A 12,627-nucleotide genomic window follows, 5' to 3' on the forward strand; every position below is an offset into this window, starting at 1 on the left:
TTCTTAAGCCACCTGTGTAACTCGTTGCCGCATGTGCACAGCCATCCGCATGGTGTGACTTCAAACTTACCGCAGTAACATAGACCTGACAGAGCTCCATAACTTGCTGTTGCAACCAGTACCATGTCTCGGCTTCATGCGCAGTGTGTGTGCTGCTGCTTTCCATCTACGCACCTCCAGCCACAATGAAAGTGAACCGACAAAAAGCCTCTGTCTCCTCCCAAACGTGCAGCATTAAGAAAAGGAACCTTGCAAGCCACCCTAGTCACTCCTCATTCAGAAAATCGCTGCAGATCTACCAACAGTTCATACTTCCCAGGATGAGCCGTCCTCCAGTCTTCTGAAATCGCACATCAGCAATGAGCATTTGGGTCCACCTGAGACTTCCCACATCCAGCAGAAGCAGCCAGCCAGTTTTCAGCTGCTGCTCATTAGCTAAGGACCACAACAATCTCCACACGCTTTCCATATTTGCCATAAACCACCCGGACATCATCACAGGTTCAAGTCATCGCGTAATGATGCTCTCTGCGGTTACTTGTGCATGTCACCAAGAAGTGAACCTCGTCACCCAAGGTCCGCATCTGCAAGCTACCGGCCCCGCTATAGAAAATGTCCAACGTCATACAGACTTATACTACACCATTCCCATCATTGAACATCGCCATTCAAACTATGCAGTCACCACTTGAATGCGTCATGCAGACAGGGTCCACTTCGCTAGTGCAGCTGCACATGAATAAGAAATCACCACAACCCTTCACAGGGGTCACTGAAACTCCCTTTGACGTCCTGAGGACGTTTGAGACGTCTTGCGGACGTACAATTGTGTTTCAGTGTTCATTGGGTTCAACTGAGAGAGCTGACGTCGAGCCTCATGCTCTCTTTATGACAGGAATAGCCCGACTCCATCAGGAAGATGCAGGCACGGGGTTCTCTCAAGTGACTTCCCAGGTTTTTGATTTGGACTATCCATGACACATGGTTGATGTTGACACGAGGACATCAGTGTTTTTGGGTTGTGCACCCGTCACCCGTCACTTCACCTGGGAGGGGGGACCTTGTGATGGTTCACTTATGAACCGTGATTGTAAGAAAAGGTACAATGAAGACTAAACGAAAGGTTGGGTGGTGATCCTGGCCTCTGCCTGCATCTCAGTCCATATTGGTAGATAACTGCATTCAAATGATAAAGCTACTGCTTTCACTAAAAACAGAGATTTCATAAGTTAAAAAGGGCTGAAAAATGAAATACTGGTGTCGCCACAACCAGCCGATTTCATAAGCAAACTACGGTGTGTTGACAGTTTTTTTGCGCACAGATCCCAATAGGCTAGGCGACCCAACATGCACTTCAAAATATTGGTTCAGACCAATAATGGTACATCACAAGTTTCAATTGAGTGGCGGGAAATTTTTTAATAAAATTTTCTCAAAAATAAATGTCTTTTGCTGCTGAAACATACACGGAAAGTGCCATAGATTTGATTTTTAGTAAGAACCAAGATTGGGTAAAGTTGTCCTCAATGTCTCTTTAATATTGCACACCACAAACCACAACTTGTGGCCAGAAAATATTTTTGTTACATTACACCAAACTATTAATCAAAACCAGCCCCTTTTAAGGCAAAAGCCTTTAATGCCTCATTGTTGTCGACAGAAGGTTGTCAGCAGAAGGTTGTCAGCAGAGGTGTCATGCTTTTTCTAGTCAGACCAGAAAAAAAATCTTTGTGCACGATGGGATTCGAACCACCATCCTTCCGTTCTGCAGCTGAGCATGCTAATGGCTACGCTACTTCCTGCCAACGTATAAGTAGTTCTCCTTGTCTAGGATGCTGGAGAGTGTTTGCAGAAAGGCGTTGAATCAGACGGATGCCTCCTAAACGCCCTCCAGTGTCTCAGCATTTAAGATTCACAAACAATTGTGTACTTAATTAACATCTAAACCGCATATCAGTGGCACAAGCAGCAACACCACGCTAAAGGCTTTCGCCCCACCGCACTTTAGGTCCTCAAAGTCCCCCCCTGAATTTTTTTGATGCTAGTACTATACCTTTCTTGGTACATTCAAGCTGCAAATTAAGGATATCCTTATTACATTTCTCTGCGATGAATATGTGTCAGCTTTTTGCATATTGTGTTTATTATGTATCACAATGCTGGTGTCTGTTTACGAGTTTTTGCTTCACTTAATTCCATGTTGGCACATGCTGTGTATATCATATGGTATAGAGTTGGGGCTCTTTTATAGCTAATTTGTAGAATTAGTGTTTTAAGCCCTACTCTAGAACAGGTACTCATGTTTAATTCTTCTATTTTTTTTGTAAAAGTAAGTCACCCCACCCCTCCAAAGAAAATATCCATATTGTGTAGCAGTACATCTTGCTAGGCTAGTTGATGGAGCATTGTCAGGATGGGCGCTGCCCTGTTCGTCTTTCTGTGTGGTTTGTGTTAAATTTAGCACTGTTCTTACCTTTTGTTAGATATCGTGTAGCATTTTAAAAATAACCTTGCTTCATGCTTTGTAAAAAAAAAACACTTTTCATTACCCTGTGAATCTTGAAAACTAAAACTCCAAAACCAAGGACCTTTACTACACAGGCTGTTTCAAATACCTAAGTAGTACCAAGCTTTAAGAAACAGCCAGCTCTATGAAAATTTGGCTTGTGCAGGGTTGTAGGTAGTTGTGACCTGGTCAGCATATTTTTAGTGTGAAAGCACTATTTCACTAGCAAAGCTGGAAAACCCGAGGTATATGTGTAACGCCTCAACCTATGAGAGAGCGCTAGTGGCAGAGGCTTTGCGCAGCTGCTCCACCAACGCGTGGAACTGGCACCCCCTACTCATTTCCCATGCGCAGCTGCTGATAGTGGCTGACAGTGAGATCTTGCATGCGGTTGCCTTTGAGGTGGTGTCGCCTCAAGTGCTTTCACACGTCCTACTCAGTTTAACTATGTTAAAACCGTACCAATGTTTTTAAATGCTCCTAATTAGCTAACAAAGGTAATTAACTGGTTTGTTGTTACATAGCACAAAATTTTTAATGGGAATGCTGTAGAGCATGTTTAGAAATGCCAATTTCAGTTGTTTTCTTCAAGATAACATTAGCATTGGCTCCTTTTTTTGAACTTTAAAGGATACTGAGAAGATTTCCATCTAATATTTTTTCATGGCAAAAAATCGGTTGTTTGGTTTATTGGGGCCGTGTTGACGCTTGTTCAATAACAAAAGATGCAAATATTTCTGACCCAGCAAACCAAAAACCTCTCAGAGACGTCTAGCTAGATGTCTCTGAGAGGTTTTTGGTTAGATGGGGAGGAAATGGGAATTGAAAATGAGACATTTTTTTTTCCCATCACTTGATTCAGACATGAGATGACGATGATGAAAAGGACTCCATAACCACAAATGGAAGTGGATGGCAGTGCAGTCTAGCCGTAGAGTTCCTCAGCCAAAAAATAAAAATAACAAAAAAAAAACATTGTTGCAGGGACCCTGGAACAGGGGGGACAAGAGGAATAGTCATCCCCCCCCCCCCCCCCCCCAACATTTCTCCAGAAGGGGCAGCGCCTACCGCCTCACAACTGCTTGCACTCAGATTAGATTTCAGGCAAACACTTCAATTCTAGGACGTTATTAATGCAAAAGCACAGTGAGGCATAGCTAGTTGGAATCGTAGCCAGTCGTAAAACATTTAATTTCAGTAACCTGAACTAAGCATGCCCCAACAGAAATCATAGATTGTCTTCTCCTTATTCATGAGCAAGATTAGCAGTATTAGCAGTATGTATGCATTTCCAGGTACACCTTGGAACAGTGCTAAATAAAAAAATATGAACAAAAATATAAAATTTAATTTGTAAATATAACATGAAATAAATAACTGGTTTGGTTTGGTTTATGGGGTTTAATGTCCCAAAGCGACATCAGGCTATGAGAGACACCGTAGTGAAGGGCTCCGAAGTTTCGACCACCTGGTGTTCTTTAACATGCACTGACATGGCACAGTACACGGGCCTCTAGAATTTCTCCTCCATCGAAATTCAATCGCTGCGGCCGGGATCGAACCCGCGTCTTACGAGTCAGCAGCTGAGCACTGTAACCATTGAGCCACCGCGGTGGCTGAAATAAATAACTAATTTTTGTCCTCCCCTCCCGAACTCAAAAACAAACAACTCAAAAAAAAAAAAAATTCCAAAGTCCATTGATGTCAGCACAGTTGGTATGTGAAAATGCCAAGTGGCAGCAATACTTCTATTTATTTATTGGTATCTTGTAGCTTATAGAAACTTTCTAAAGTGAAAGTAGCCTCTTTTTCATTAGACTGCTCTAATCAATTTATATACACCAACTTCAAATTACCCTCACTGTCCCTTTGAAATTAAGCCACAAGATTAAAAAATCGTGTTGGGACTATGTGCTCCCTTATCACGATATTAGTTAGCACCCTCGAGCATGCCCAGATCATGATGCAAATAGGCCTTTCTATTGTCTAATGGCATACATCGGCAAATTCATGAGTGCTCATCCAGGCTCACTCAAAAAAGCTTGGTCAACCTATGGGCTCACTCGTACTCATATTCGCACAGGCCTGGGCTCACTCGAACTCATGAACTCAAACTCATTTAGGCTCATAACTCATTTTGGCTCGCTCCAACTCATGTCTCATTCTGGTCAGCCACTCATTACAACTCACGACTCACTTTGACTCACGACCCACTGGGCTCTCACTCATGTCGACTCGCGAATAATCTGGACTCACTCACTCGTTTCGACTCAAGACTCATCTGGACTCACTCATTTCGACTCATGATTCATTTGGGTTCACTCACTTGTTTCGACTCATAATTCACACATGGACTCACTGAAGCGCTCAAGTGACACGCCCCCAGAACTGATGAAGACACGCGACAAGAGACCCCTGCCTCTTCGCGTAGCAACATGATGGAACTGAGTGAAAGCTTCCACCCCCCTGTGGCTCGTTACCGCACCCATATAAACTAGAGAAAAGAAAAGGGCAAAACATGGTCTCTCCGTTTACACAGAATGCTCCTCTTTGGTCGCCCACAGGAGTCTTTGGTTACAGCCGCAGCTCAGGTGCCCCAGGTTTCGATGGCAGATGCTGCGGCTAGCAGCATCTTTTTCTTCATTGTTATTTTTATTTTTATTAATAAATAGCCACTAACAACAACACTTTCAGCAAACAAGGGGAAAAAAAAAAATCTAAGCGCGCACCGTCATCACGATAACACAGACCATAATCTCAGCCTGAGTCCGGACTCACTACTCAGATTGTGATCTGAATGCGAGTCTGTACGAACTCACAACTCAGACCATGACCTGATGGGGAGTCTGGACTCACTCACCACCCAGATCATGATCTGAATGTGAGCCTCAGTGAGTCGACTCGTGAGTAAGTCCGCCGACATATGCCTATGCATCATCATTTATTTGAAGGCTCCTCCCCTACTTGCATCTGGGAGTAGCTGTAGGGGCAAATTGGGACATAAATGCACAAGGCACACAACTTGTCAAGCAGGACAACTGGGCAGACTCCAGATGCTAACCATTGCTTCATACTTTTGCTTGTAGCAAATTTTTGCATAGGAAAAGGAAAATAATGTAGTGTCATTGAGTTCAGATCACTATCTGCATGTCCTCATGAAATACAAGGCTGAAACGCTTAGAGTTAACTGCACAGGATTGCCTAGTTCATATTATTCATACATGTGGTATTCAGGAATGCAGGCAAATTATTTGACTGTTTGTCATTCTATTTGGATTCAAAATTTGAATATCCGTGCTCCTGTAGAATGAATTCCATCTCTGGTGAAGTAAGTGCAGCTAGCTACATAGGGCAGCATAGCTACCTGCAGGGTCTGCTCCTGTACAGTGCGGCATTTGCTCCTATTTTCTTCACTCATTTTTTAGAGGCTGGACATACACATGATAATTGCCTAGTGTACGAAGTATACTAAGCAATTATCTAGGCAGTAGTATACAAAGCGATTCAGGCAGGTGCCAATGCTATATGCATATCAAGCAAAAGGAACTACAAATGTGACCTTTATTCAAGGTTTAGACAAGGCAGAGGTAGGCACAAAACACTTCAAATGCTGTATACTTTTCTGTTAAGGCTGCACCTGTTTTCTTCTCATGGTTTTGGTGTGGTGCACACAAGGGCAGCCTCTTCAATTTTTGACCACACATAACCATATATAATGACACAGTATCTGGCATCTCGTTGGGGACACCTTTGCTAGGACTATAGGTAAAACCCTTCAGCAACAGTGTCTAGGTACATTGCATGTCATGTGTTCAATATCCGTGAGAAAATCAGCTTAAATGATTTCTTTAGTCACATTGTTGGTGTGTTGTTGTGGTCACCCATTGCTGTGAGATCTTTGTGCTGCGAGGTCAAATATGATACATGTTTTTTTGTGCTAGAGGCAATGCAGCTACTGTTGCAACTAATCGTACATCACCTCTTTTCAGAGGACTTCAAGGAATTCATTTCAACGACCAAATGGGCTGATGTGTTGCCAGCTCCATCAGACAGCAGTGATCCACGAGATGAAGACAAAAGTGTGCCAAGCAAGGAAGACTGATCACAAGGGGCAGTTCCCGTGACTGTAGATATGCACCCAGTGTTTGTTTTCCCTTGTAATTTTACCGTTTTAATCAAGAACTGCCAGCCTTCATTTAGTCACAGCTTTTGAAAGCATTGTGTTTCACTGAGTGTAAGATATTTAAAGTTTTCATTGTCAAAGAGCTTTCTCCAACAAATATTGCCAGGACCGACCTTGGAGGCTAGCACTGGTCACTTAGCACAGTGCTGCGACCCTTACATTGGGTGAGATACCATTTAGGCTCTGGTTTTTAATTTGTTGCAGTGGAACTTTTTTTTATATATATATATATATATATGAAATGGAAGCAGTGTAACAGCATTGCACTTGGCTTGAATGTTTTGTTCTATGTACACAAGCCGTAAACACCACCCATACTGAGGATGACCCTCAGTGGTGTACTTACAAGCATTGCGGCCAAAGCGTGTGGTGGTGTTTGAAGGAACAGCTTCTTGTGCCACTCTTGCTTGCGGTTCATCCTGGTTGGCCTTGTAGACGTACCGCTGCAAAAGTGATTGGTAGACCTTTCTAGTATTGGGTGTTTTGCCCTGCAGAACTTTTCACCTCTTTGCATTTTGATGTCATCTTTCATCATTTGATAAACAAACTGTTTTGTGGTGAGGCTGTGCTGTAGCACCTGCAAATGCTCCGAGCTTGGCTTTAGTTTAAAAACAGCCATATTTTATTACTATTTAAATCTTGGAAGTTACCTTTACAGCTTATACTATATACCAATGGCCTTTTTAAATATTTTCAGAATGGAAAGTAGTGTATAGCACTGCTCGGTACTGCGTGTGCCTAAAAAGGAATGCAGTGGAAGTAGTTGCCCAGCGTGCTTCTTCATTAACACGCCTTGGTGTGCACCCATACTGCAAACTTTGCCCCAAGACGAAACTTGTAGACATGGCCAGTGTTTGTTGATGGCTGCCTTTGAGTCAATGGCTTGGTTCCCTATTCTGGGAGCTCACTCTTGCATCAAGTCTAGTGACCTGCCCGAACTCTTCTGGCTGGAGTTTTTGTGAGCGCTTATGTATGAACCATTGAGGCTTGAAAGGGTTAGCAACAGATAAGTGCACTATGACCATCACGAAGTAGGTTTTTGCATTTATCTACGGCTGTTCATGTTTGTAGCCTGTCTTTTTTATCTGTCTAGATGTTGCAGTGGATGGTGAGTGCTGAACGATGCAAGGTTTCGTCAGTGTCAGAAATACTCGAAAAAGTGTTTCCAATGCACTCGCATACACTTGCTTTACAGTGCATTACAGATCAGGTAAAGCTACCTCTGAATGAAATGGGGTTGGTGTTGCTGATTTGCACTGAGGCTTGTATACCGCCTAGTTTCTGGAAATGATTGCTGCAGGTGTGTGTGTGCTTGTGGTTGATGTGCTTAATATTGGAAGTAATACTTTGATTTGGGCTAGCTGGTTCATAGTTGAAGAGCGCACAGTGCTACAGGGGACGAGGACACAGACATGCACTCAGAACGGAGGACTGGCGCCATTTACAAGTGGTTTATTCTTTACACATGCCTGCCTTTATATAAGTGCATCCATAGCCACATCAGGAATGAAAACACACAAAATACTAAATATAGAGGTTGTCCTTGAAACTCTCTGTATAACACTATCATTTAGGAACCACTGCTAACTGGCTACAGTGCATCTCTGCTTCTAATTTTTGCTTCTGCTAAAAATCATTACTACATGGCTTGTCCCCTATTGTGCTGTGATCTTTTCATCTAATATGCGAAGGGCTTTTTAGGAGACTGACATTGAACGGTTGTACAGGTAATACACAGCAGGACCTTAACGATTGCGTATATTCCTCAAGTGGAACCAGACCAGGTGACATCTATTTTGCATTGTGTGGGGAGCCTGTATGCTGCTTAGCTCAAGCTGTCTTGGCTCAAGCTACAACTGAGGCCAAGGTTTTTACTGTTGTCTCAAACCCTGGCTGCTTTTCTTAGGATTATATAAGGCTGTAGCAGTGAATGTTTTGACTTTGTCAAGCACATTCAATGGCTTTCAGGTCAATTCTGGTGTGATGGATGTTGGCCAGACTTGGACAAAACATCTGCTTGTAGCTTACCCTTTGTCACATGCTTGTCCCAGTTGTTTTTATCAACTGAGAGGGATCTTTTTATGCCCATATTTTTGTACTAGCATTCATCATTGGTGTGTGTGGAATCAAATGCTTACAGAAATTTTGTTTTGATGTCACCATCTATGAAGATTTAGAAACTAGAAGCGTCTTTCACTTAATTTTGCTTACTCGCTCTAATTGGTGTGTATGTGGTTTGGGTGATGACACAGCTGGCTCATGTTTTCTTGTTAAAGTCTCAACAGCTCGGTGTTATATGCAATGAAGTTTGTTTGCATTGTGCATTTGATGTTTGTGAATTTGCAAAACGATTGCTATTAGTAAAATCTGGATGCTTGGAAAAAGTTGTAATGCTTTCAAATTTCATTTCCAGACAGTTTGTGTCATTGCATGAAATTCATTTGCTTGAATGTGGTACTAAAAGTAATTCAAGATCAATTTGCCTGTGTGTCTTTTGTCATTATGAATTCCTTCACCAATTCCTGGAAACTGCTGTGAAAACATTTAACCTTGCACTGAGTGTGAGTTTCCTGGGGTGCTAAAAGATATACAGACCGCAGTGCCACGGCCCTAGTTAACTGTATTCTTGCTATTGGGATGCACAAAAAGGAAGGACATGGCATATACGTATTTACTCGCATAATAGGCGCACTTTTTTTCCAGAAAATCCGGCTCAAAGTTCGGGGTGCGCCTATTACGCGGGGTAAAATTTCCGGAAATTTTTCGACTCTCAAAATTGAACACACGGCGTAAACGCACTCGTCTACGCATAGAGTTTCTTACTACTACCTAGAGGGAAAGCTGGCGGCGCTGCACTTCAGCCAACATGGACGCTCAAAGCATCATGGGGCGGTGAGCTACTTGTTGCGGCACAGTCGTAGTTTTTCGGGAACACAGAGTGGCAGTACTAAGGCGTTTCATTCCGAAAACGTAGTTCGTGTGTGCGCAGACGACTTTCGCGCGAACGCAGTGTGCAAAAGCCATAGTAGTGAAGACGCGACGACACACGACGCCAATAAAAGGTTTTACTCTTCCAAAATGCCATTAAAAAACCTCTTAAAGTATCTAAACAACAACATTTTTTTTGAAAACATATTTACTTTTAAAAGTGCGCCTGTTAATTACGAAATATTAGTTTTTTTAGTGTTCATCACTTGGCCAATAGGAAAGCTAGTAATGTCTTATTTTAGGCAAACTTTGCACTTAAATGCTTTTCTGCTCGTTTGTTGCAATCATTAGACAAGATATTGAATGTTAGGACGTTTGTAGTTATCAAACAGCTTTATTTTTCTATTATTTTTTGGCCAAAAGTTGCAGTTCCGCAACAAGTAGCTCACCGCCCCATGATGCTTTGAGCGCCCATGGTGGCTGAGGTGGTCACGTGGGGTCTCCATGCAAACTCCCATAGACGGCTTGCCAGCTTTCCCTCTAGGTAATAGTAAGAAACTCTATGCGTCTACGGGCCGCACCCCGTTTTCCCGAAGAAAATATAAAAAAAAAAGATCCGTGTAAGGGCCGCACCGAAACTTTCCACGACCCACGCGGGAATAGCCTTTGGAATGCACGCGCCGAGGCCTCTGCGATCGGCTCCGGCTGCGCGCAACGGGCGCTTGATCGTGGAGGCCACACACGCGCACAGGAGCTTCCAGACGCCACCCACGGAGGGCGCCCGAGGTAGAGCTTATCATCATCATCAACGTTTTCCTCCGGCGAGCTTTCGCTATCCATATCGCTATCAGCATCTCCAGCTCGTTTTTTTTGTTTTGTTTTTTGTTGCTGTCAAGTGCCGGGATCTGCGGTAGCGCGATAGTTCATCGTGGTTTATGGCTTTGCCGCAGCTTATCATCATCATCAACGTTTTCCTTCGCCGCGAGCTTTCGCTATTCATATCGCCATCAGCATCTCCAGCTCGTTTTTTTTGTTTTTTTTTGTTGCTGTCAAGTGCCGGGATCTGCGGTAGCGCGATAGTTCATCGTGGTTTATGGCTTTGCCAAGGTCAATTGAAATAGGTCGCGAAGCCGGAGCTCGAATGCGGTCCAGAACCAAGTGCTAGCGACATCAAATTATGGGTGGAACTAAAGCGCCAAAATGAAATGAGTGGACAAACACGTCTAGAAGAGGAAAATAATTAGGACATATTTTGTGTTTCAAAAGCATTCAAAAACAATTGCAGTGATTCCTTTTTAAAATGTTTTAGTTGTGTGCATTTTGTTAGAAAGTATAGCGCTTGCTTTGTAAAAATTTTATGACAGCGTTCGCTCAGAGCAGCGGCAATGGCAGCGGGACGATGCACAAGGTTGACGGTGCTCTGATGTCATACCCTTGTCATATCTTTTGACCATTCTGCTTGCTTTTGTTTGAAACTCGATTCTGCTAGCCCTACTTTTTCCTCATTGCTTGTTGCTCGAGTTCTTGGTGTGCATCGTTCGTGTACAGTTTCCGCTTTTCCCTTTTGCAGGCGCTTCTTTGTAGTTTCGTTCGGTTGGGTGCGGTTCTGTCGCGTTTGCCCCAAAAGGGCATCGTCTGTGGCCATGGGGCCCACCGGCCCCGTACGCAAAAAAGAGGTGTGTGGTTGCACGATGTGCGAGCGATAACCTGTCTGGCGGCGTCACATTTCATCGCTTTCCCAAGGACGTGAGCGCGACACCTGAGGCGAGGACGAAGGAAAAAGGTACAACGAGAACTGACTACCTAAAAATAGCGTTGGTGGTCGGCACTCGTCGTGTCTTCTTTCTTCGTTCTCGTGTCGGGTGTCGCGCTGAAGCCGCGGCGTTCAGCAGTTTATTTTTCCCGCCAAGCAGCACGTGACGCTGACGTCACGAATATGACGTCACTAAAACACGTGACTGACGTCGCGTTTTTGTTTTATTTATGACGTCACTTTTTAGTTGTCCACGCATTTCGAAGACGGCGCTGGCTGCGCACCACAAGCCGCCATGTTTTGAACGTATGGGCTTCTATGGAGCCTACGCTACCATAGTACATCTACCTTGGCTTTGCCGCGGAGCGTTGCTGTTTTAGCTCGACGGCCAAGCACCTTAACAGCTACACGGCTGGGAGTTTGCTCTCGAACACGGCTAGCGTGCGGCAGGTCGGAAAATACGACGTGACCGAGAAGTGCGGCAGTTGCGACTGAGGCGTCCCTAAATTTTCGTACGCACTCCAAGCGCAGAGGTTTTCGCGGGCCTAGTCTGGAACGTTTCCGGCTGGAGATGAAGCTTTCCAAACAGACGTTTAAAGTGAGCATCCCTGAAAACTGTGTGCGGCTGTTCTACGCGATGTCGTTGTACGTGCTGTGGGTCCGCAGCAGCACTAGTGAGGACTAGTAGTCAGTTCAGCGAAAACTTTGTTAAAATAAAGATTGCGGAGCGGGGGGTGGCGAGGTGTCGGCTTGCAATCGTGTAAATACAGTATTGATCACAGTGCCAAGTTCGGGGTGCGCCTTTTATGTGCGGAAATAAAAAAAATCTGATTTTTCGCGCCCAAACTAGGGGTGCGCCTATTAAGCGAGTGCGCCTATTATGCGAGTAAATACGTATATTGCACAGTGGATAAACTAGTACTCCATGAAAAAAAACAGACACATACTGTTCAGGAATAGTTCAACCACAGTGGCATTTTTACGGCTGCCATAATTCATGTGTGCGTGATGCTCACTCAGCCATGATATAATGTTTCAGCCCTGAGGGTATATGTTAGTAAATATATTGCAATCATGTGTGCAAGCCTCCATGGACCCGCTCTTTTAGGCGGCTGATCTGCACAGCATGCATACCATGCTGACGGTTATTCAGTAGCCCAAGCACATGTGAGCATGTCTAAAATTCTGGGCTGTGGCTGGTGCTGAGCAATATTTTTCATTGTGATGGTTCATGCCGTAACTGAAAATTCCATCAAT

General features: G+C 43.9%; 1 protein-coding gene across 2 annotated transcripts in view; it reads left to right on the forward strand.

Moving 5' to 3' along the window:
- Nucleotides 1-9,167, forward strand: part of LPCAT (lysophosphatidylcholine acyltransferase) — a 100,256-nt gene extending 91,089 nt beyond the window's left edge. For both annotated transcript variants that reach the window (XM_089580930.1, XM_089580929.1), the window contains exon 14: nt 6,496-9,167. In XM_089580930.1, coding sequence (XP_089437056.1) covers nt 6,496-6,608 — 113 coding nt within the window. In that variant the 3' untranslated portion in view covers nt 6,609-9,167. The remainder of the gene's footprint in view (nt 1-6,495) is intronic.
- The last annotated feature ends 3,460 nt before the right edge of the window (nt 9,168-12,627 follow it).

The sequence above is a fragment of the Amblyomma mixtum genome, chromosome 3 (genome assembly GCF_055824585.1).
Source record: "Amblyomma mixtum isolate Tamu chromosome 3, ASM5582458v1, whole genome shotgun sequence".
NCBI classification, from domain to species: Eukaryota; Metazoa; Arthropoda; class Arachnida; order Ixodida; family Ixodidae; genus Amblyomma; species Amblyomma mixtum.